Here is a 25,794-nt window from a genome sequence, read left to right as displayed (position 1 = left end):
ATGGGGAATAGCTAGACCAATCACACTGGCTGTACTGGCCACTGCACAGAAGTTTAAAAGCCCCGACAGATGCTGTGGAAGGGGGGAGCCAGAGGAAGAGAGAGAAGGTGGGCAGCACATCAGATGTGTTGAGGCTCCTGCGGGGAAGAGGAGCGGTACAGCCGGAGCAGCACCAGCGAGCAGAGCAGGGGAAATCTTTGAGCCCCCTGCCAGAGGCAGAGCAGGGGGAACACTTCGGCCCCCTGTAGGAGGTAGAGCAGGGGAAGCACTACAGCTCTCTGCAGAAGACAGCCCAGGGGGAGTGTTGAAGCTCCCTGTAGGAGGTAGGGAAGCGGCAGCGTTTGAGCCCCCTGTAGGAGGCTGGGGAAGAGGAGGTGGCTCTACATCCCTGTCCTGCCCCAGGAGAATATTTCTTCTAAAGAAAACAAAAGAAAAGGGAAAAAAAATCAAAGAGAGAGAGGAGGTTGAGGTATCAAGGTTGGAAGGACAAGAGCTGACTGAGTCCACTCGGATGCAGATGCCCCCCCACCTGAAGCAGGCGGTGAGCAAGCCTGCGGGGTTGAAACCACCATCGTACCATCACCTATCTGGTTGGCAAGTGGACGTGGTGTAGGGGAGGTGGAGCCCCATGGAACATCACGCCGAATAATCTTGAGTACTGCTATTGTCGGGAAGTCCTCCCAAGAAGATCTCCACTGAACCCCCCTCTCTTGACAGCTTAACATCAAAGTCATGGCAGGCGAGTTGAGGGGCGGGGTTACATACCCGACAGGCCATGCTACCCAGAAGGCCCCCAGAGATCACACTAATGTAGAGAGCTGGACATAGTGACCCAGTCATATCTTCTAAGATTACTTATTTTCTTTAATAGCTTTTTGGCGATGGACTGTGTTAGAGACCCTTTGAAAGGTTTTGAACTGTCAGAATGTTCTCTTTTATTCACTACTTCATGGACATCTTCAGAGAACTGTACTCAATTAGTGACATGTGATTTACAAAAGCCAGGCTGGCTAATTAATATAATTAATAATTGTTTTAACCAACTTAAAAAATGCAAGGTTTACTAGTCGATAATGTCTCGGATGATTCCCTGAGTTTTTTTTACTCCTGTTAAAAGTGAATATTTTTGCTACCAGCTCAAATCACTACATACTTACTCTAAATATTTAGTAAGAAACTACCAAATAGTTCAGGCCCCTCTTTTAAACCGCACCATAAGTGGTATAGTCCTGTGCTGCCTTAATACTGTTTATAAACAAAATCTACTCTGGTGCTGAAATTTTGAAGTTGTTATATTTGAGGAGTAACCTTCCCATTCAAGAATTCTCAGTTATTACCCACAGTAGTTTGTTTCCTTATATCACCTTTACATTTGCTAAATTCTCTTTCTGCAGTTTCTTTGGAAAAACCTTTATCAGTAGTATCAAGTAGTATCAAGCATTGCTGTAGTCATTAAGACTGAGACTGGACAAAACCCAAAATTTGGAATTGAAGTCCACCTTTAGAACTGAATTCAAGTAGAGAATTGAGGTTGCCCCATGTGGAGAGGAAACAGTATTAAGGAATGAAAGGTTGTCTGATCTTCACAGTTTTAAAGTGAAGTTTAGAGCCCAGAATTCCTGGGAATGCAGAGGAGGTACGAGAGAAGCAATTTTTAGCAAAAACCTAAAATTAAAGGGGAAAGCTGATCTGAATGTAAGCATGGGAAGAGATGGCATTTCAAACAAGGGGGAATAAAATAAATGGAAGCAAAATGGCATAGTCTGAAGTGCAGGTTATTTTCTCTTTTTTTTTCTGTAGTCCTATGATCACCTTCTTATTTCCATCAAGATGCTGCACTACAACAATTCCAGCTGAAGAGAAACATTAGGTCTGGAAGGGGTTTACTGGGCTGGGCATCATTTCAGCATAACCAGTGCAGTACAAGATTACCCTAGGGCTAAGTGCATGCACAGCTTTCCTAGATCACAGAGTAAAGTCCCGAGCAAGTAGATCCCCCTTCAGTAATATGTTGCATTGCTTGCTTTTTTCTTTTACTTAAAATGGTTTATTGATATTTACTCATTCTTTTAAAATGATGAACTGTATGAAATGTTACTGGGCACATCAGTTTAAAGTTCTCTTAAGGTACTTGTGTCATAGCAAAAAATTATTAACTTACCTGAAATAAAGACTGTTCATAAACAACACAAAGCTAAAACAGACAACATTGAACAGGTCCTTGATTTAACAGATTTTCTAAGTAATCTTGAGTAGTTGTGGTATGGTAAGCGGGGGCAAGACACTGGGGTTTTTTCATCTACTGATACAGAGCATAAAATAACCAGTCATGTTATTCGTCAGGTCTTGCAATTTTGAGAAGTTCCGATTCTTTTCACATTGTAGAAGTAGATGTGACTGTTTTCAGGCAGCTGCTTAGCAACACTGCTTTCACTCTTTCGCAAGCAGCCAGATCTTCCCACACACTGCAGCGATATGTACGTCATTTCACAGTGACTTACGCTCCCATTTTTCTTTTGAATTAGTTTTAGCTCTTGAAGACAACTAAACAATACAAGTCAGAATGAACAACAGGAACTTACGGTGTCTTAATTTAACTGATTTTTAAAATATGATGATTAATATCCTACTGGGATAATGCTCAAATGTTGCCAATAATGCTTGGGTAAAATCCAGGGGTTATTAGGTCAAGCCATTCTGGGAATCTCTTGTAAAGATTCCATTCAGTTGGGGCCCAGCTTTCATTGCATGAACTTCTATCTTCCACCTGATCCAAACTCCTATAAAACTTTTAATAGGTGTAATTCTTGGTACTGAAAGAAATGTGTAATGTCCAGAACTGGCTGGGGTTGTTGTGTATGTGCCGATGAAGATGAGGGAGTTTGAGGAGGAAGAGGTTATTTATAGTATGCCAAGGTTGCCTTCAAGGGAAAAAGGTTCTGGTCCGTAAGAGGCTCAAGTTATTACCACCTACAACTTTGTCAGCCTAAAGCAACTCTCATTGTACACAGCACAGAACTGGCACATAAGCGCTTAATGAATTACTGTTGGTGGTGTAATTAAGCACCCCTTTGAGGCTACAGTACTGTAATGTGAAAGCCCCGCCACTGCCAGAAGCAGGGCAGGAGCTGGAGCTCTAAAAGTGTGAGGCAGACTGCATAAGAGAATTAACAGTAGATCTGAATATATGCCTGGATTTACATTCCCAGGATATTTATACGGGTGTTTGCTGTAACTGCTGGCTTGGGGACATTGTTTCAGCTCCCTCTCCTAATATTTAAAATGTACCACAGCATATTATAATGCTTTATGAGAAAAATGCAAGAATATTTATGTGGGACCTCAGGTTTGAGGTCACATCTTAAAAGAGAGAGAAAGAAATCCCTCATTCAGTAAGTTTTGTGGTATTTTGGTCTATGTAGGCACTGCTGGGACTGACCCTCTGACTTCATGGGGTCATTTCAAACCTGTGGCTGGGGTCACCAAGCCAGCCTCCTCACTGACAACTCAAACTATTTTTACTGTATTTAGAGCTTTCTCAACAAATAATTTAAATCTACTTTTAGATTCTTGCTGCTCAGTCATTCATGAATAAGTCTATAAAAAGTCCCCATATCCTTATATGTTTTTCCTTCCAAATAGTTTTAAAATGATTTTCTATTTATTTTGTTCTTTTGTGTTTTAATACTGGGCAATGTAGCACTACAAAAATGTTAATAGCATAACAGTAAGAAAATGAGTAGCAATTTCAGAAACATTTATCTTTCCCTACATTTCATTAAAATCTTGAGTTTATCCTGAGATGTCTCTAAAATGGTGAACTGGTCTAAATACCCTAAGAATAGGACTGTCTAACTGGTAGTCCACAGGGGTTAAATTGTTTGCTGTGGTGCAGTCCTTCTTCCCCACTTCCTGCCTGGCTACCACTCTGCTGCTCTGGCTGTATTTGCTGCCTGCCCCAATCCCAGGAGGTGAAGCAGTGCTGGGCAGCTACACGAGTTGACATTCAACAAACCAGTTATTGAACTTGGACCATTACAATGCTGGCTGTCAAGCATAAGCAACTTGTAGGGGGGAGGTGAGGGGCCCGTGCCCCTCCCCAGGATTAGCTGCCGCCAGTGCTGCCACTGGTTTCTGTGGGCCGCCAGTGGCAGCTTCAGTGGGCAGTTACTGATCACTGCTTGCCGCTGCTCACTGCTGGCAATCGCCCCCTCCCCCCCACCGCCAGCTTCTGCAGGTGGTTGCTGCTTGCCACCCTGCCACTAGTGCCCACAAATTGTGCGCTCCCTGTCCCCCCCAGTCTTGGGAGGCACCAGTTGTTCATGATGTCTAGGATAAGTGAGGCCCACTTAACTCTTGAGTTTAATTTTTCCTTGTGCATTGACTTGGACTAGGAGCTAAGTAATTAGATAAAAATTTGAGGCTGGATCTAGTCTTCTGACTTTGGAGCTGAGGGCTCTCGGTGTCCTCAGGTTAGATCTGATGGGCAGCAAGGGAAGGCTGTTCAGTAGTGTTAAGTTAAATGGGCCATAAATGAGACTCTGCCTCAGAACAGCATACAGAATCACATCTCTAGAGGAGAAACTTTTCTTATGATTGGTGCACAATTAGGCCAGCTTTTCAGTTATGTATGGCAGAGTCCAAAGACTTCCTTTCCCAGGTGATGAGCTCCACAAGGGCAAGATAGCCTGGCTTTTGTAAAAGAAAAGAAAGCCTCTTTCACAGGATATTACCTTCTCTTCCTCTCACCCACATCAGTTCAAATCGCCTTTTTTTCTTTCATCCTCTCTACTCAACATGTTGCTTTTATTTAAAAGGTTTCCATTTCCACTGTAGTGTAGCTCTGGCATTCACAAGTATATCATAAGAAGATATAAGAAATACTGTTTTACAGAAAAAGAAGAATTTGCATCTAGAAATAAATATGGTGCTTAATTTGATAAACAGTGTATCCAAGCAGTATATTGTCTAAGTAGAAGTGAGAGTAGAGCATCTGAACAGAAGCCACACTGACAAGGGATTAGATCTGCATTAAGGTGGTGATACATTAGGAGTCTTTTCCACTATTTTAAATACTTGATCAGTTGAGCAGAGGTGTTATCTGTTAGGATCTGATGCATCACTAGTTTTGAGAAGTGGCATTAATTTCCTGTACATTGTTCCATTGGGAGAATTAGTCTGATGAGGAGAGAGATTGATGTCATAAGAACATGACCTAGATATAGTCAGTCAGTCATCAGTGAAAACTGTCATATGAGTTGCCTAAATTTAAATAATGATTATACAACAAATATATGACTTAAGTAGTTCAAAACTGAACCATCAAAAACTTCTATCAGATTAATCAGCAACAAGTTAATATAAACACTACACCAGAGGAGTTAAAGATCAAATTAAATATGATTGACGGCTATTGGAAACAGTACCAGAAAATCTTATGCTCATATACAAAAGAGTGTACCTGTCTGGGACTGGAAGAGATGGTAGGAATTATTAAATTATTATGTCATTATATATAAGGTAATGTCCAAAACTTCTTTGCTGAGCAGCAGTAAGGTGTTTCTAAGTATTAATTAAATTACAGATGTACAGTGAGCAGATCCAGTGGAACTTGTTTTGGAGTGGAAAACAGATGATAACATTCTTGGGGAGACACTGGTGTGTGGGCTGGTTGGTGTCTCTATATATACTGCCCAGTTTTTTGCTGCTTTATCTTTCAAGCAAGGATTGTATTCAGAGAGCTGATGTTTCACATAGCGTAATTCTACTCTCATGAGAGAGACAGTTGCCTACTACTATAAATACCTAGCTAAGGCAGTCTGATAAGATTTATTGTGTTAGGTTTTTCTGTTTCATGATTATGAATTAAATAATCTTTCAAATTCTGAGTTTTAGTCACAGTTTAAGTGAACAAATAAAGTCCATTACACAAGTGAAACTTAATAGGTTGCTAGTCTGTAACTTCAAACACAGGTTATAGATTCAATCAACTTTGTTGTTTGTGCCCTGGAATGTTCATGTGAATGGAATATGAAGCACTACTTGGAGAAAAGTAACTTTAATTAGTTGACCACTTTTCAGTACCCAGGTTTCAATAGGTTTGTTTTTTGGGGTCAATTAAGCCAAGGATGGTTTTCAAGTATAGGTTTGGTTTTGTTTGTTTGTTTGTTTTTAAGTGGTCCATTGTGTACACAATACCTGCAGAAAGTGATCTTAGGTCACTGACTTTATTGTGTTTGTTATCGTTTGTGTTGAAGTAACCGCCAGAGCATGGCACACACAGGCATTTTGCTTGGCACATGCACCTCAGGGTAGATGACAGGGAAGGGGCCAGGGCTGCACTGCCACAACAAGGATTGGGCCCCTTGTGGCTCCCCTGTCATCCACCCCTGGCATGCCAACATCTTGGGAGTCAAGTTTGCAAGTGTTTTTTGGCACTCTGCCCAAAAACAATGATGACCCCTGTTCTAGAGATACCAGCCAAGATACAAACCTTATTTTGAGGGATAATATACAAATTCATAAGACACAATCCCTGCCTTTAAGAATTTATTGTGTGTAATTAGATAAGGCAAGTGGTGAGGGAAAACTAATGCAGATTAGTTTAAAGACTTGGCCAAGGTCATGTAGCTGTTCAGTGGTGGAACTGTATACATAATCCATATCTTTTACATAATCCATATCCATATCTTAAACCAGGTCAGTGTCCTGTTTACTGGGCCATATTCCCACTACAAGGATTTTGTAGAATATGGATCAGTGAAAATTCCCTTTAGTTAGTAAATTGCAAGTATGGAATCTGTGGCTTTACTAGCAACATGGCTTGCAGTTATTGCAGGGACATAACTTTTGGGGGTTTTCAGATCTTTCCCAGCCAACCAGGAACTATAGTAGCCATTTTATCTAGCATTTTCCCTGACATACAGAAAGTGAAACTTAAGATCTGTCAGTTTTCTGATGCTGATGAAGTGGTTTTATTTAAAAAATAACAATACTTACAAAAAAAATAAAATTGATTTTTGTTTAGTTTTGTTTGACTATGAAATCTATGAAAAGGGTTAAATGTGGTCATATTGAAGATTTACCTTACTAGCGTGGGTAATCTAGTGACACTTTCAGCATTTTAATTAAATTTGTATGTGAATTTGATACCAATCAGGATAACAACTGGGTGAGCTCTTCAGTATAGTAACTGTATTGTTTAAAAGCACTGCCAAATGTTGGCGCTTACTGTCCACAATCACCAGTTCATAGAAATGCAGCTGCAAATATCATCTTTCTTGCCCATTGTTCTGACCCAGTGACTGTTTTTTCCCCTAATTCTATCTACTATCATTCACCTCATCAAGTTCAGATTTCTTCTTTACATGTTTAAGGCCTTTTACAAGTCTGTCTGTCTGTCCTTTCTTATCTGTTCTTGTCTTTTATCAAGTTTCCCTTGCCCTGTCTACTTCACTAATGAGACCTGTCTTGAAGACCCATTAGTCCACTGTTGCTCTCTTCCATGCTGTCCTGTATGCATGGAACATCTGCTTCCTGCACTGATTGATAAAGTCGCTGCCCTTCTTTTGAAATTCCTCCTCAAGATCCACTACTTTTGCAGTCCCTGTAAGCAATCTGCAGATTGTTGCATGGATTGGAGGAAAGTGGGAGACATAGAAATAAATTGCTATTAATCTGGAGCTGCCAAGTTGAGCACATAACTTGTGTAAATTATCACTTAATTTGCTTAATTGTCTTCTTTCCTAAGACCTGATCCAAAACATCATAACATGAGATACAAAGTGATATATGATATTGCAAGATCTTTGAGACAATGACCATGGTTTCCTTTGTTTCAGTCATACCTAATACAATGGAGCATCCTATTGCAGTTGGGTCTTTTGAACAATGCAACTGTGATACAACTGGTAACTAGCAGTAACCAAAATAAACCTTAATGGAGTCTACCTGGTTTAAAGGCCTAGAAGTAATAGGTCAAGTACAGACTGAGAGAGCCTGCACAGCACATTCAGATATGGGCATAGAGCAGGGGTGGGCAATTATTTCAGGTGACTCTGTGCAGCCAAGTGGCCTCTATGCCAGGGGTGGGCAAAATGCAACCCATGGGCTGAATGCAGCCTGCCAGGCCATTCTATCTGGCCCACAGGGCCCCTAAAAAATTTTGAAAATTTAATATTTATGTGGCCCTGGCTGCCTATCGCTGAGTTTTGGCAAGCCATCAAGGGCCACATAATAAGCAGCCAGGGCCAGATAAATATTAAATTTTCAAAATTTTTTAGGGGCCCTGTGGGCCAGATAGAATGGCCTGGCAGGCTGCATTCAGCCCATGGGTTGCATTTTGCCCACCCCTGGCATAGAGGCCACTTGGCTGCACAAAGTCAGCACTACAAGCTCTCTGCTCTTCAGGGGTTCAGCATTCAAATGTATGTTCAGGGGTCTCTGGGTAAATTTTTCTACCAGGAAAACAAATCTGGGAGAATTCTCCAAGATTATTTGAAAGTGTATACACAGCCAAATTCTACAGCATCATGTAAGAGATTCAGCATTTGGACTCATGATCTCAGTCTTGGGAAGTATGCAAACAGCGTTCACAATTTTCTGTAGGGAGAGAATGTCTTGCAGTATTGAATATTAGCATATTTACTTAAATCGCATTTACTGAATGACTCAAAGTCACTACAAGGCAAAAAATGTGATTTAACTGGCCTTTGGGCTATAAAATTGCTCGTTACTGTTGGTGCTGGTGCAGCCTACCAGTAGTAAAAAATATCTGGTGTCCTACTATAGGCAAGTCCTTGACATTTAACCACTGTGTCTAGTAGACTTGTTTTGAATCTTAGTTGCCACTGAGGCTCCCACCAGTGCCAGGAGCAGTGAAAAATGCTTACTTATAATAATACTGCAGAAGAACTGCAAAGCTCTAACCAAGAATAGGATCTCATTTTGTGTTAGGTGCAGTATGTATACATTGTAGAAACCAGCCTTTGTCCAAAGAGCTTTCATTCTAACTAGACAAGGCATTTGAGAAAAATGTTTTTACTGAGATGAAAATAATCCAAATGTAGGCAACGCCTTAATGGATGGGGCTGAGCCTTGTTTTTTTATATCAATATTGTATAGACCTGTGTTAAAAACTAACTCAGGGCCCAATATAGATGGAGCATTAAGGAGCTTTTTTGTCAAGTTGTCCTTGGTTAGAAGGAAATTAGCTTTGGGAAAGGATCTAAAATGAAGCAGATGGGAACATATATTGGTGCAGAAGTTATTTACCTTGTTTACCTAAACCCAAGATTACTTTGAATTTAGGATGACCCCCTCCAAATAATTAGATCCTCTGCATGGAAAATTATAAATTTGGTATAATTTTATATGTATAGAAGAATCTAATTATTGAAAGTAATTTTAAATTAATTCCCCACTCCTTGCTGCGGTAAGGCAAGCACCTGCAGGGACTTAGAGGCCAGAGCAGAAGGTAAGGGGCTGGAGGGACCAGAACCAGAGCAGAAGGTAAGTGGGCGAGACACAGTAAGGGGTGGGAGAGGTGGTGGGTTCTCCCCACCCCCTTGCTCCCCCTAGCCATGTGCCCCCTCCCATGCCAAATGAGCCATTTTGGCCTGGGGCAGGCAGGCAGCAGCAGCAGCTCAGCTCGGGCTTCAGAGCCCCAGAGCCAAATCCACAGTTGAGCCACTGCCCACCCTAGGCCAGTATCAAATCCAAAATGAGGCTTTATTTCCATAATTGTTTTGTTTTTCTTGGATGCGAGTCAAAATGGTAAGAGAGCTGATAATTGGACCTATTGCCCTGTGTATTGTCTATGAGTTTTGCTAGTAGCATTTCTGCATATTTTATTCGAAAGATGATGCGTGTATATATAAAGAGAAACTTATAAAAATTATGTGCCTGCAAGGAGCTATGAGTTTTGTCATTTTTCCAGCACTTCAAAAGCATCTTTGATGTTTTAATACCTTAGACTGAAACAATATCATTTTAGTGGGGGCAAAGACCATCATGTGTAAGTTATACGTTTATAAATATGAAAATAATTTAGGATTTAAAAAAAGCTCTACACTTACTTTAAAAGGCAAAGTTATTAGGCTCTAAATCTGTCATTGGCTGGAAAAGGTAACAAAGGCTTGAAAATGCACTTCAAATAAAAGCCTGTGCATCTGGTACTATTTATATATCACAATTGTATTATACTGGTTGCTGAAAAGCCCACAAGATGTACCCATGAATGGTGTGTTTATTTATTTATTTGTTTTGTTTTATAGATGACTTTGATGACTTCATGCTAAGTAATAATGATGTTATGCTCCGAAGTATTGCTGAAGATCTTCGAAAATGCTTACCCATTGAAGGAATGCTTAACTCAGAACATCTCGCTATTCAGAGGGTAAGCCAATTTTTTGTCCTCTTCCTGCCACTCATTTGGAGATTTTAATAGCAAAAGTGGTAGCAGCATGGTTTAAGTCATGGGCCTGGGAATTTGGAGACCTAGCTTCTCTTCCCAGCTCTTCTGTGTGGTCCTGGAAAAAGTCACTTCACTTCTTTGTGACTAAGTTTAGTGTTTAGATTATAAGTTATTTGGGGCAGTGGCTCAGCTTTCATTATGTGTGTTGAGTACCAAATGCAATGGGGATGATTTAGCTATGTAGGGAGGTGCCTATCAAAATGATAATCAAAGTCTCTAGGTGCTATTAGAATGTAGACATTAAATAATAACCATAAAATTGGAAAAGACAGGGACAACGTTCTGGTGGTTTCACAGTGAGGAATATAATGTTGGTTTCTTGTTTCATGTTTTCTGAGCTGTCAGGGTCTGAAAGAGGCAGGCTTCTCAGCTCTTGTTGGCTGGAACATCTTTTCTGGTTGAGCAGCCTTTCTAACCAATCTGGAGCAGAGATAACTTATTCTTGAAGGAGCTGCAGGTAGTTCTAAGCTGGAAAAATGGGATGTCCCCACACATCATGAGACTGAGAAGAGGAAAGAAGAAATGCACATCCTTGAGATAATAAACAGGCAACATTGCTTAATAATAACCATCTTATTGATAATTATATGTGTATTAGTAGTATTCTCCAATTTTGAAACATGAAGCATGAAGTTGCTGTTGTTTAGCTGTTTAAGGCTGAAGGGGGGAGCAAATTTGGCCTACTGTGCCTCCAAGGTGAGTAATAAGGAATTCAGCTCATCACTTCCTTTTTTTTCCATCATGTGTTCTTCTTCCAAGCGTGGCAAGAAAAAGTAAAATCACTTACTAGTACTAAAGCATTTGGTTTCTCCTACATGCCAAAGCCAGCGTGAAGGAACCAAAAGCATGATAGTCCCCAGCTCACCTGCATAAACTTCCAACTTTCCTTTGACAGCTTCTGTGGTGCAGCTACTTATCTAGTGAAAATTCAAATATCCAGATGTGCACACAGGAATTGTAGTGGTTTAATTCAGTTGGCTTTAAATCAATATTGTTTAGAGGTGCACTGATACATCGGTCCCATATTGGATCGGCACCGATATGAGGAAAATTGAGAGTATTGGCAATTGGCTTTTTTTGTCAGATGTGGCTGATAACATGACTGATAAATGCCCTGTGCATGCACACAGCCGCAGCGCAGCCCAGCAGCATGGAGAGCAGGCAGGTCCAGCTAGTAAGTCTGTTGTGGGGGAAGGGGCGATGGACAGAAGGGGCATGGGAGAAGGGGTAGATCAAGGCCCCCACAGTGAGGGACGTAGTGGGAGTAGGGCTGGCTGAATGCAGCTGTATGAATGGTGCTGGACCTGCCCCAGGGGCAGGCACTGCCCAGCCAGGGCAGGTTGGGGCATGGGACAGAGCCACAGCTCGTCCAGAGGACATGGCAGGGAGAGGGTTGCTCTTGCTGCTGCGCACACCCTGGGAGGGCATGGGGGTTGTTTGCCCCCCGGATCTGCACACGGAGGAGGGCAGGCTGCTGCGGCAGGCTAGAGCCAGAGGCTATGTAGGCTGTGCTTGGGGCACATGGCAGCACTGGGAGGGAGGGTTGGGGGGCGGGGCTGAAGCTACTCCAAAATTCGCTGTAGCTCCCCACCACCCAGCACTGTCACCCACCCCAAATGCAGCCTGACCCAGCCCCCACCAAGAAGACCCTGGCACCGCCCTAGTCCAAGCCCACAGCAGCAGCCTGCCCTCCCTCGCACACAGATCTGGGGGCACGTGCCCCCCCATGCCTTCCCATGGTGTGTACAGTGGCAGAAGCTGCTCCCACATCCCCTAGACAAGCCACAGCTCCATCCCATGCCCTGCCCTGCCCCAGCTGTGCAGTGCCTGACCCTACCTTAGCCCCAGTGCCAACTCCACTCCCTTTCTTGCTGTGGGGACCTCGATCCGCCCCCCCACAACAGACTTAGCAGCCAGACGCTATTCTCCGTACTGCAGGGCTCTATATTGGAATCAGCTTGTTATCAACCAATATGGCTCATTAAAAATCAGCCATCGGTATTGGCCCAAAAAAACTCTTATCAATGCACCCCTAATATTGTTAGATCTGTGTGATCCCTGTTTGAATGCTCTCTTAAGTTTAAGAGTGTCTAATAGTTTATCAGGAGTTTATTAGACCATATTAGATTTGGAGAAAAATAAAATATATTCCATTAAATAACTAAATAAACTACACAAATAAGATAGTTTGGATTGATTGTCCTGAATCTTAGGGTTGTGTACATGGGGAAGTAGTACATCATAATTTCAAGATTCCAGATGAGTGATTAATGAGACCCAGAGTCTGGATCTTGGATTTTGTTAAATGCAGCGTAAATGAAATGAAGAAACTTTGCTATTCCTTTCTTTGATATCAGTCACTTTTTCAGATGCATCAGCATCCAGAGCCTATGATTCATGTTGATGCATTCCTTTATGATGACGACTTTGTTGATTCATTGTGTGAGGAAGGAAAAATGAGTAGAAATTATTGTGTGGCGTGTGGATCACACAAGACTGCACCTTTAGGTAAGCACTGTATTGGGAGCCATAAACAAACTGTTTTTAACTAAAATTATTCACAAGAACATCCAGCCGATAGAGGACTTTGTCCAAACTGGCATTGTCTGCAGACCATATTATTCCCCACTCTCTGTGGGGAGGGAATGCAAAGAGCTTTCCAAATACATGGGTCAAACAGATATATTTGCACATGACCACTACGCAAGTGGCACTTTCCATTCATCCAAAGGAGACAGGGCTGCTGGAGAGGAAAATATATAGTGCAAAAGCCAAAGATTTCTGACACAGCAGTGTCATTCTTTACCTGCATATTGGGGAAGAGCACCAAAAGGCTGAAGCTACAATACCTCCTGAAATTGCTACTAAATGGGATGTAGCTCTGGGGTGTCCCTAGTGCAAGGCAGGACATTTAAGTTGCAAGGCTTGAGTACTTTATTGCAATAACATTCAGGGTCAAGGTTTTACAGAGTTGCAATTTTAAGCCATGTCCATCTAGGAAATCTGTAGTACCACTGCTTTGAGACCTAAAGTACTATGATCAGTGGCAATCCCAAATTGTTTAAGTAACTTCACTGCTGTTATGATGTCACTGGCAAGCAACTATAATTATTAGAGCTGTACAGAAAAAGGTAATTCAGTTTTTTGGAGGATTTCAAAATTCTCCTTGAAAGGGAGTGTAGCCCTAAATCTGCTTAGCAGATTCCCCCAGAGCTACAAACCTTGGGGTTCCCTGCTCTGGGGAAGGCAGGCTTTCAAGAAACCTCACAATATTTTCAATGATGATAAGTTCTATGGAAAACTTTGCATTGGTAAAAATTGCTCACCCAACACTTTTGTTCTTTTCTTATTTCCCAGAGTTTATTTCTCATTCCTTTTCCCTCATGGAGCTGAAGTTTCTTTATCAACATGTATTGCCTGACCTGACAGGAAAGGCTCTGGTTGATGTTGGCTCCAGGCTCGGTGCAGTGCTGTTCGCGGTAAATCTAGCACAGGAAATCATATTCTGTTACATACATTTTCCTTTTCTTGTTGCCAGCTCTCATTGTTCCAAACTATATCTTGATCTGAGAGGACAGATCAACAGAGAAGAATGTATAGCTTGACCACAGTGGGAGGTGTTTATGTTCAGTTCTCCTTCAGCTCCCCTTAAAAATGAAAACACAAACCATTGCATTTATTGGCCAGGAGTCTGTTGTCCAACAGCACAGGCTATTGCTGTTGGACATTTTGGCTGTTCTTCTGTTTCTTACTTCTCAGTCTCTTATTGGTAAATTAATTTGTCTTTTTCTGTCCTGACCATATATTTTCTTGAGGTTAGTGAATGCCATTATAAAGTTAACGAACTGCTAAATACAGAGAGAAGGATTATATACTACTTAAAGTATGTTGCCTTATTCTGCATTTTTAAAAATGCATATAAAACATTTTATCAGGAAACTCAAGTGCAATTTTGATTGCTTTTGGCACAATTGGTGTAACATATGGCCAACAGCAATGCAAAATATGCCTAGGTGTACATTATAACAGTTAATACACCTCACCTTTTTCTCAAAGTCATTGGCTCTTTACACCCTAATACTGCAAACACTTGAACGTGTACTTTTGCTCATCTGAAGGCAGACTGCTCAAGAATAAAGTTACTCCCATCTGTAAATGTTTGTGCAATCAGATCCTTAAATGGTAACACTTTGCTGTTATGCTTACTGAATTTTTTTTGAAGCTCTGAAACATTTGTGCTGTTAAAATGGAAGATAGCCTCAAGAGGAAGGAGCAACGTAGTTAAAAGAATAGGTCTCTTTTACATCAGATTCTTGGCTCACATTTCAGAAGTGTCAATTTGCCTCATTTTCTCTGCACAGGCGACTTTTCTGCCCATAGGGTTGAAGGGCTTCAGAAAGCTATAATAATCAAGTTGTGGTACATGGACATCTGAAAAATTCTGTATGTTTGGCATACTCTTTTTTGTCTTTCCTATCATGAGCTAGATGTAATTATAGTGTTCATGGTAAATGAAGCTGCAGTTAAAGTCGCATCATTTTATCCATTGTAGCCCCAAGTTTTCAGGCATTCATGCTATCTCAGAAATTTTTCCTCCCGTTGAACAGAATCTTTCCATAATCGCAGTCGAAAGGTGTACTACTTTAGAATAATTTTGAGTTATTGATGGATGGTAAAATACACATTTACATTTGATATGCATATACAAGAAGTACTTTTATACATAGTGTTGTTCATTATAAGAGAGATCCTGTTCTGAGTTCGCCTATTGCAGTATGGGCACAAATTTGTCTCTCGTATACCATCTTGTGTATTGAATTCTATATATATTCATTGGGTGCTGAGGGGGGAGGGGTTGGATTTTACTGTTTCATAGATATCTTCTATCTTCTCCCTAAATAATACAAAAAAACTCCCACCACTTTGTAAGACTGTTATTTTATTTTTGAGCTTTTTCCCCTTGTTGCAAATTACTTCCATGATTCAGTTTATATTGCTTTAATGTTTCCTCTCTTTCAGCTAATTTCCATTTATTTACCAACTGAAGTGTAAGAGCTAGATACGCAGCTTAATTTCCGTTATCTTATTTTGCCCTCTCGGCTCAACTCCTTCCTTTGAATGGTAATATTGATAAAACATTAATTGTAACTGCCAAAACAGAGTCTTAACCTTTAAAAAAATTGTAGCTGTCCACTCTAGTGCATTTCCTATCCATATTATTCCAAAATGACTTGACTTTACCCAATAACACATTTTTACTTACTCATAATCTTGGAATTTTTCACTTTGCAGCATACTTTACCCTTATTTTTTCCATTTCAGGCTACTTTAAAGACACCTCAGTTATTATATTTTTTTTCCTTAGTACAGGGCTGTCTTTACAGCTCAGCATTCCAGTTATATGGAGTGGAAATGAATGCAGACTTTTGCCACTTGCAAGAAATGATGATCACAAAATACCAATTCACTGACAGAGTAAAGGTGACTAAATATATTTTGCACTGTCTATATTTTTAACAAACTGTAATATAAATTAGGAAATCCTATTTGGGGATAAAGACCAGTGAAATCAAAGGTGTTTTGGAGTGTCTCTCCACCTTTATCTTTTCAGTTGAAGAAGACAAAAGCCTCAAATCCAATAAAACTGATAAAAAAATTAAATAACTTCTTTCAAAATATAATAACACTTACTAAATCCATTACCTTTATCTGAATCTGGCTCAATTGGCCAGCAGGCTCACAACAGTAGCTCATAGTCCTAACTCAGTGGTGTTTTGGTCCTGTGGGCCAGGCAAATGGTGCTGGACCAGTCCACAGGCTGGATCAGGGTCCAGAAGCCCTGTGCTGCCCAATGTAGCACACAGGGCCACAGCCCCTGGGGCTCCCCATAGAATTTGTGGGGAGCCCCAGAGGCTGAATTACACAGTGCCTGGAGGCCGGATCTGACCCACAGGCCAGGGGCTGAGCACCCTTGTCCTAACTTCTGGTTCTGAATAAAATCAGTGCCACTGAATTTAGTGGAAAAGAATCAAGCCAATACATGACACGTGTCTAGAATAATCAAAGCAACTGCTATGTGGGGTCTCCATCTTTTCTAAAGAACAGAAAAAAGAAGCTGCCAAGGATTTGTATTCATGTAAAGTTAAAGGATGGCAGGCTACCAACACTCTCTCTTGCATGTCTTTATTTTCTTGAAACTGAGGATTTCAGTTTATGTTAGTGCATATTGTACATCAGGAAAAACAAGGTATGCTCCAAGCAAACTCATGTCATTAAAATGTACATTTTTTCATTCTCATAATGAAAAACACAGTCTCTCTTATGGGTATTGTAGTGAACTGTAACAAAACATTGTCTAAAATAAAATTGGTGAAATCCCGGCTTAAGTTCTTGTCCTGCTGAAGTCAATGGGGATAGTTCCTACTCACTTTAATAGGGTCGTGATTTTACCCATTTTGCATACACAATTTAGAGTGAATCTACACAAGCTGCTAGGTGCTATCACTGCTCAGCAAATAAAATAACCAATTAAGAGGATACTGTGCTGTTCAGTAGAAATAGCAGCATAAACTATTTAATCCCAGTTTAATACTGCAGTGCTTTACATGTGGTCATACCCAGCCTATCCAAAATCCTATTTTTGCAAAGGTTTCTGTTTCTGACATGACAGAAACATATCAGTGAATGAAATCGTACCGTACAATGGAATATTCTTCCAGATTCATTCACTGGAGATTGCAGAGATATATTTTTGGTCCTGAGACATTTTTTAATCTGGAAAACATACACCCTCTTAAGTGGTAGTTTTTCTTCACACCTTGTAATTCTGTTGAAATGTTAGTTTTCAAAGCAGAGAAATGAAAAAGATGAAAGCATTTCAAAGCAGTGCCTGGGGACTTTACTATTCAGTTCCCATTTGATGTTAATTGTGTCATGTGACTCCTATTATCACACCTCTTTGAATGGATCATTCTTGGATTTCAATGCCTTACAAAATGAATCCTGTCTCTCTAACTGAACCTCTATGGAGCAAGATGTTAGCAGCAGAAAACAGACACAAGCCATTTGGTTAAGTAATCCATAGAAGGAGGCCAAAAGTTTTGTAGGAAAAGAAGTTCTGCTAGTGATTAATATTTTCTGACTTATTTTTAATAGGACATTATATCATCATCCTAGAACAAGAGTGTGAAATGATTTATTTAATGACAGGACTTTTATGAATGGCTCTTAGATTGTCCTAGTCATAAATTAAAAAAGAAAAAAAAAGTGCATAGAAGTCATGCTGGGGCAAATACTTGATGTTGTGGGGAAAAAAATATAAAATAGAAGCTTAGGTAAACTGAGGTGGGATTCAGGAACTTACTTTTACGCAGGAAAGGTGCTTAAATGCATGTTTACCTTTTAATAGCCCCTAAATTCAGTGGGCTTCAACACATTTAAAATTAAGCCAGTTTGTTAACACATTCCTGAATCCAGGCTTGAAATTCTAGGGATGTCACTAATAAGAAAGTAAATTGGTAGTGCTTTGTATAATTTCCTGCATTACACACACAGGCTGTTTGCCTGCCTCAGCTAACTTTTGAAGAGCCCCCATATTTGAAGGCTATCAGTCCTTTGGCTTTGTATTCAGGGGTGCTTTAACTTTTGTACAGTTGTTTGGTTCACTAATTAATTTGGGGCCCTAAAAATCAAGTTTTTATTTCTTTTTCCATTTCAATGTAGAAAAAATCAGCCTCCTCCTTTGATAGGATAACATGTACAGGTAGTATGCAAACGTTATTTTATTTTCCAGATAATACAGTAAATGATTTTGAAAAACTTTTAACATAGAGGACATGGAAAAAAATGATATTGTAGGTCAGATTTGAGATTGGTTGACACGGTCCCTATGAATTACTAATTAGAAAAGAGTATATTAGGAAGGAAGAATGTATAAAACTTCTTACCAAAGAAGCACTGATCGGAATCCCACTTACAGCTTACGTTTACTACAAAGTATGAGAGAAACTCACAATCAACCCTAGTTGACTCTAGTTATCTGGATAAATTATATATAGGATAAAAATAACCATTTTTTATTAACCTTAGCACTTTGTTACAATTAAAGCTAGTATAGAAATATCTGGCCATAACTAAACACACACCAAGGTATTTTGGTAGTGTTTGGGCTCTGTTGCATGAATCAGTGCTAAATTCTAGCACAACTCAGTTTTCCTTCTTTCCTCATTTAAGCTCCTACAGTGATATATGGAATACCTCTTCCTATATCACTTGGAACAGCATAGTTCTGCATTTAATTTGTGAGGAAATGCCTCAGTAGAGGAGAGACATCTTTTTTTCTTAATAGATATCAACAGGATTTAAAACAAACAAAATAGTGGCAAAAATGATGTCTTCTCTATACAAAGCTGTCATATTTTCCTACAGAATCCAAAATTCTCCTTTGCTGAGCCTTGTGGTAATTATATAAACACTAGATTAACATAACAAAATGTGGATTATCCAATCTACTGGATTAGTGTGAAGTATCATCTCATGACTGATTTTTTTTTATCATATAAGATACCTAAACTACCCATTTTCTTAATTCTCAATCTCTGAAGTACTGACTAGAAAAGGTGAATAGGTGCTAGTGCCTCATCCTTTATCAATAACTTTTAATAGCATTTCTAGATTAACGAAGACATTGGTACAGTGGTGAATTTCAGAAATTAGCCAAAGTATCTGTTTAGCTGCAGGCAACAGATCTCATCAACTGTCCCTAAGCATAGCAAAGCAGAGTGGAAGAGGACCAGGACATCAGCAAAAAGAGCCGTAAATGCACTGCCAGCATTGCAACTGCCACACCAATAGCCGCATAACCACTGACGCTGCCCCATGTGAAGCTGCCTCCCAGGGTGCTCAAGTGTCCATTTTTGCCTTTCTTGTAAAGTACATGTTTTGTTATCTTTTGTTGGGTGGATAAAAACAATCCTTTCCTCAAGGTTTGAGGACATGACATCTCCAGTATTTCCAGAACGTGGAATGAGAGTGCAGTAACTAAACTTGGGTTCTGAAGACTCAGCTAAGCACTGCTCCTCTTGCAACCAGTGCAACCCTGAAGATGCATTTCAATAGCCTCATAAAAGCTTTAACTGAATTAAATCCTTACCGGAGATAAATAAGCACAAGTCACTAAAGCAGAAAATTCATTAACAAAACTTCTGTACTCCAGTAGCATTCAGCATATGAGGCCAAAAGTGGGCAGATCATATTTTTATTCAACATAATGATTTTAAAAGTTTAATTACTAAAAAATCTTTTTTCCTTAACACTCACTTCAGTTAGTTTATTTTTGTTTTGCTTATCACAAACTTGAATGGTTCGTCCCTTTTAATTATCTGTGACAGATGTTGGCAATAGATGCTTTGGTCTATTGACAGACTTCATGTTGATTTAAAAAACCATGCAACTTATTTATTAATTAATTTACTTCCATCTGAAATTCTTCTTTTTTCAGGTGATTCATGCAGACATCTGTACTCAAGCTTTACTCCTTCAAAATGCTGATGTAGTTGTAATGAATAATGTTTTTGAATATTTTCTTGACAGCCTGGAGCAAGCCAGGTAAGCTGTGTGTCCGAGCAAGTAATCTATGTCTGGCAATGTGTTTAACCTTTTGAGTTATGAAAATCTTTCATGTTGTGTTTCTTGAAGTTACACACATAATTTATATGAAGGAATAGCTTTTAAAATGCCTTCGCTTGATTGTCAGATTATTTATTCTACCAGTTTTTGTCCAGAACATTGCAGTAGTCAGTTAAAACAGCCCCCTGTCTTCATAAGGGGTAACTGAATGGTCCAAAAATTGTTGTAACAATAATTGATACTAAAGTACAAATGACAAATCTTTGAAGTTCATCTGCTTTTGGTCACTAAGTTGTATAAGTTGCTTCTCAGCCTCTTGAAGGCTCAGCTCTAGTTTAGTTTCATTTTGCATTGAATGTGTTTCTTTTTCTAAAAGAGATCATCTTGCAATCTTTAAATACCATATTTAAATTTCAAAATGTGTTTCAGAGCCTGGGAATTTATTAGTCAAAATGTACGGAAGAAAGGGTTGTTATTAGTGACAGTCCCAAGCCTTGAAGAATCTCTCTCAAACCTGCAGGTTTGTGATTTTTTTTTTTTTAAACAGTTTCTAGCAGATATGTTTTATTACTTCTTGTAAAAGTTGCTTTGATACTTAATCTGCGTTCTAATAGTTAATATTCAGTAGCACATGTTCAGCTAAGAGAATTTAATTTGAAATTTAGATCAGGCACTTAAAAACTGGGACTCTTGGTTTTATTACCAGCTCTGCCACCCATTTCCATGGTTTTGCCCTTGAATCCCAGTGCCTTGGTTTTCCCAGCTATAGAATAGAAAAACTTCTTATTAGCCTAACAGGGCTATTCTGAGATTTCATTCATGTAATGCCTTAACTCTGATGTTCTCAAAGTACCTTATACTCTGTTTCAGTGTATAGCCTCAGGATTGAAAAAAAAAGACTGAACTAACCCAAATTGTGCTCTTAACCAACTTTAGTGTAAACTACTCAAGTAGTATTGGTGTGGTATTGGCAGTTTTAAACACAGTGGTGTTTAAAACTGATTAAATACCAGTTGTGTGGTATTGGGAGTCCTAAACCTGATTAACTCTCTTCATTTTCAAGTCTTCTAACAGTCAACTTGGGGCCTGCTATTAGAAGCTGTGAAAACTAAGAAAACTGGTCATGGGGGAGCTGTTATACCATAGTACTGTGCATTTAATGGGGATTGTTTACAGTTTACACATCATTAGAGAGGGGATGCGTTAGCAAACGTGTCAGTGAGAAGAATTAAGTATTTCAGTGGGCTACTGATAGAGTGGCTCACTGGATATACAATATTCTGCTTTAGAAGAGTTAGAATCATCTGTCAGCTGTGAAATAGATCTTCCACCACAATAAAAAGAAAGACGCACTTTGACTTCTGGAAGGGACAGTGGTTAGACAAGAACAGTCTAAGACAAAAACAAGACTGATCATGAACCTCCTTGTGTGTGGAGAAAGAAAATACCTGCAATAGTCCCATAGTTTCTCCTGCTGCAGACATCTAATACCTTATATTTGTATAACCTATTAAACTATGCCTTCCAGTGAGGAAGGCTAACTAGCTCTTTCCAGTCAGGAACCATTAGGCTTATTCACTTATATACACGTATATGGAGAAAGTCAACTGAAAAGTGTTATCTTTAGACGTTCCTTTTGAGGTCAAATAATGTTTCTAGAAAAAGTTTAACTTACCTATTCTGAATAAATTATGTGTAAGCACTCTCTTATTCTGCTCAGTCCTTGGAACTGCAGCTGTTCTCAATACTGTTAATTTTTGTTTTCTTTGTTTTAGATGAACATACAGCTCAGTCAGTGGGTAGAAGAAGTGCAGTTGGACTATGATGTGTACGTGGAAAAGGACATTGATAGAGAAGCACTTCAACAAATTCATTTATACAAGATTCTCTAATGTGCCAACCTGTTTACTTGTAACAGTATAAATTAGGTAGTTGCTTGTTTGACACAGAACTCATTGCTTTCAATGGAATTTGTGTGGTAGGATGAGGATCGATCCCTATATCCAGGAAATATTGCAAAAAAAAAATCTTATAGTTTATTTTAGAAACTATATGTTTTTAGTAATGAAAAAATAATGAAAATAATGGAAGTGCTTTTGAGAGCATATTTGGAGATGTGTAAAATTTCTTAAAGAAATGTTCTCCATGTCAGAATACCACATTGAACTTTAGCTAACAGTTCTGCCTGTGGCTGTTTTGGACATAAGTATTTGGAAGAATGACTGACTGCATCCTGACAACCAGGGAATCCATCTTGTGCACTGTTCATTATGGTTAAAGTTAAATACAAGCATTTCAAATGGAAAATAATGAACCAGTATTAATAGTGAGCCAGTATTAATTGTGAATGTGAATGTTATTTAATATAACTTCATTTTAAAGCTATATTATATTGCAGTGGTCTTGTTTTCTTTAATACCAGCAACTTTACCTTATTGACTTTAATTTTGTACCTATGAATTTTTTTCTTCAAGGAATGCGTAGTAACTACAGAACCATATATATCCATGCAGAGAGAAAACACTGTCCTGGTCTATAGCGTTTTTGTGGTAATGGTGATCTTCCCCATTTGCTGAATTGTCCCTACAGCTGGCTATTGGTGTAGCATACTTAGCGATACATAGAGAATTATTCAGGTGTATTGGTTTAACTTTAAAACAGTGGTTTTCAGACTTGAAGCACCATTCAGTAGATTTGAGGTACCAGCTTCTAATTTTCACTCACTTTTTACTACTCATTTTCATTCATTTTTTACTATAGAATAATAGTAAAAAATAAGTAGTTCTGTTGCAAAGAACTCAGAACATCAGTGGGGGGTGGGACACACACAACAGCAAGGAATAGGAGATGCTCTGTTTACCAGCGCACCCCTTGGAGTAACTAGGAACAATGGCCACAAACTGATGGAGAGCAGATTTCGGTTAGACATCAGGAAAAACTTTTCCATGGTAAGGGTTGCCAGAATCTGGAACAGGCTTCCAAGGGAAGTAGTACTCTCCCCTACCTTGCAGGTCTTTAAGAGGAGGCTAGACATGCAACTGGCTGGGGTTGTCTGACCCCAGCACTCTTTCCTGCCCAGGGCAGGGGGTCAGACTTGATGATCTGTTAAGGTCCCTTCCAACCCAAACATCTGTGAAAGTCCACAGCCAGTCAGAATGCTTTCAACACTATGAATTCCTATTTAACGTCTCTGGGTTTATCCTGTGAATTATGTTTGCACACCCAGTAATGCTAACATTGTGTCAACACCCTGAGACACCCTTGAAAGAATTTGAAGGCACCCCACTGCTCTAGGATAGGAAAATTCCTCAATTTGCTCCAGTCTTACTAGTGGTAATAAAGGGGTATTATAAGGGGTTAAAAAGCTGATAGTTCTTGACAGGTGGCATGACCTAATACCATCTTTGTGATGGGGTAAAACAGGCATGTCAAACATGCTTCCTGCAAGCTGGATCTGGCCCACTGAGGTGTGCTATGTAGCCCCCAGGGTTTTTCTCCATCACTGCTAGAGCTGCAGTGTCAGAATGGCCAGAACCTTGGGATTCAATGCCATGACAGAATTTAGTGTTTTTGGTTGATGGCTTTTCCCCCTTGGATGCTGGCTATGCTGACAGTGGCTGCAGCAAGTAGGCCTCTGGGGGCGGCGTGATGGTGGTGTTAAATTCCTGACTGCCAATGCTGCAGTGCTGGCAGCTGCAGCCAAAAGCCAAGTGGTTCAGATCCAACCCACAGGGGTCTCTGGTCTTGATCTGGCCCATAGGCCCAAATGAGCTTGACACTCCTGTGTAAAATACTGGCAATACATATCAGAATCTGCCCCTGATCTATTCAGAAAGTGAAGAGAGCCTCCCATACCCATCAAGCATATACTGATATTTCAATTTTCTCTTCTAAATATATAAGGCTTCCAATCTGTTGAAAGGCTTCTCAATTTTAGACAACACTGATAATCAGTACATTTTACTGATTTCAGAGTTTCTGTCCAAGAGCATTGCCAGTTTAGAAGCAGTATTACAACATGTCCAGAAGAATGCTATACAAGTTATGGCCTTTCAAATGGCAAAGCCCAACATTGGATGCTGCTCTTATTGTTCTAATGACTTACACATTAGCAAATTACATCTATTAAGAGTTGGAACCATAGAACAATAGGGCTGGAAGAGACCTAAGGAGAATCTCTTGTCCAATCTTCTACTTAAACACTTCCAGTCAAGCCCTTGTCTAACTAGCTGTCAAAAACTTACAAGGATAAGTATTCCACAGCATCTCTAGGTAAACTATTCCAGTGCTTAACCACTTCTAATAATTAGTACGGTGGACAAAACAGAGCAACAGTCATTAGGGACTTCACAAGACATTAAGTGAATAGAGGTTTATTACATGTGATAGAGTTTTATTTTGCAGGGGGCGGGGAAGAGGTCAACTCTCCATTTGTTTTTGAGTTAGGAGGGTTGTAATGTGACTTTGAACTTGTGCCCAAAGGCTGGGATGGATGCATTTTTCAGACATGTTTAAAATAAAGATGGAGACTTTTGGTTTAACTTTTGTATTCGTTTGGATTAATTGACCTGGTTGCATTCCTTGCAGGATTGATCAACTAAGAAGGGACTCAGTGGGGCTAAACACAAGATAGTGACAGTGTGAGGTTGTGATCAAACTACAAGAAAGGAGCAGTCCTAAAAGAAGACAGAATTTAACATGCATTTCAGAATGAAGGAACCAGCCCTACAATAGTTAACTCAAGAAAATGTGGAGGTTCTAACTTGCAATAAGGTCTCCAGTAAAAGGAACAGATTGTATATAACTTGGTCACAGAAGGCTAATATAATCATACCACAATGTGAAGGGGAAAAAACACCACACTGTATCACGTGTTAATTCTCCTGCAAAGAACGGATTGCTTTTTGGTTTTCTCTGCCTTTTGGTTGATCTCTGTGTAACCAGGCTGTATCTTTGCAATTTTGTCTTCATAATAAGAGGGAAAAAAGCACCAATTTTACCATTATCGTCTGTTGGCATGTTAAGTCCTCAAATACTTCAGTTTTTTTATGTTACTACTAGGTAGAAATTTCAGTAGAGGCAGGCAAATCACTAGCACATTTGATCACATCTGGATCCTGTGACTGTAAATATACATCTGGAGATCATATGCTGTAGTGGGCATTACAGGGAGGCTCCTTCTGCCTCCTTCAGAAATGAAGCTTAATCTAAAGGTGAGCCCAAGCTAGTTTCATCTGTCACCCTGTAGCAGTGACATTTCCCCTCACTTCCAAAATGCTGGCTGCTTTTTTGTTCTTAGTTCTGCCATTTGTGTTTTGTGTGGACTTGGACAATTAATTGCACTTTTCTCTGCCTCAGTGTCCTCATATGAACATGGGAATTATAACACCAGCCATGATGGGGAAGGGGAGCAAAACTGTCTAATTTACTTTCTTCAGATGAAAGGTACTACCAAAGTGTGAAGTCAAGCCAACCTTTGCAGCTATCTTATAGGAGGAGTACTGAAAACAGCACTTCCTGGTGGTAAGTTTTATTTTTTCTTGAAAAAAATATTTTGGAAAATGGATCCTATATAACCCACTCAGTAGCATTTTCCGCAGTGCCCTCACAGCCACTGGCCTCTGGGGTAAACATACCCACAGGTATACCGATTTTCCACCCCCCACCCCCCCAAATTCTCATCTACAAGAGCA

The 25,794-nt window shown here is 39.8% G+C and overlaps 1 protein-coding gene across 7 annotated transcripts in view; it reads left to right on the top strand.

Moving 5' to 3' along the window:
- LOC149871987 (uncharacterized) overlaps positions 1-24,642 on the top strand; it is a 28,868-nt gene extending 4,226 nt beyond the window's left edge. For 3 of the 7 annotated variants that reach the window (XM_090033602.1, XM_090033601.1, XM_090033604.1), the window contains exons 2-8: positions 10,275-10,396; positions 12,844-12,982; positions 13,832-13,953; positions 15,845-15,955; positions 19,974-20,080; positions 20,531-20,621; positions 21,877-24,642. In XM_090033602.1, the coding sequence (XP_089889728.1) occupies positions 10,275-10,396; positions 12,844-12,982; positions 13,832-13,953; positions 15,845-15,955; positions 19,974-20,080; positions 20,531-20,621; positions 21,877-21,993 (809 nt within the window). In that variant the 3' untranslated portion in view covers positions 21,994-24,642. Of the gene's footprint in view, positions 1-10,274; positions 10,397-10,439; positions 11,171-12,843; positions 12,983-13,831; positions 13,954-15,839; positions 15,956-19,973; positions 20,081-20,530; positions 20,622-21,876 lie in introns of those variants that run through there. The other 4 variants (XM_090033608.1, XM_090033607.1, XM_090033605.1 and 1 more) reach the window with 4 other exon arrangements.
- The last annotated feature ends 1,152 nt before the right edge of the window (positions 24,643-25,794 follow it).

Source organism: Crocodylus siamensis, chromosome 2 (assembly GCF_052110815.1).
Source record: "Crocodylus siamensis isolate JL-2025a chromosome 2, ASM5211081v1, whole genome shotgun sequence".
NCBI lineage: Eukaryota > Metazoa > Chordata > Crocodylia > Crocodylidae > Crocodylus > Crocodylus siamensis.
Note: the sequence above shows the minus strand (reverse complement) of the source record. Positions and strands in the feature narration are given on the sequence as shown.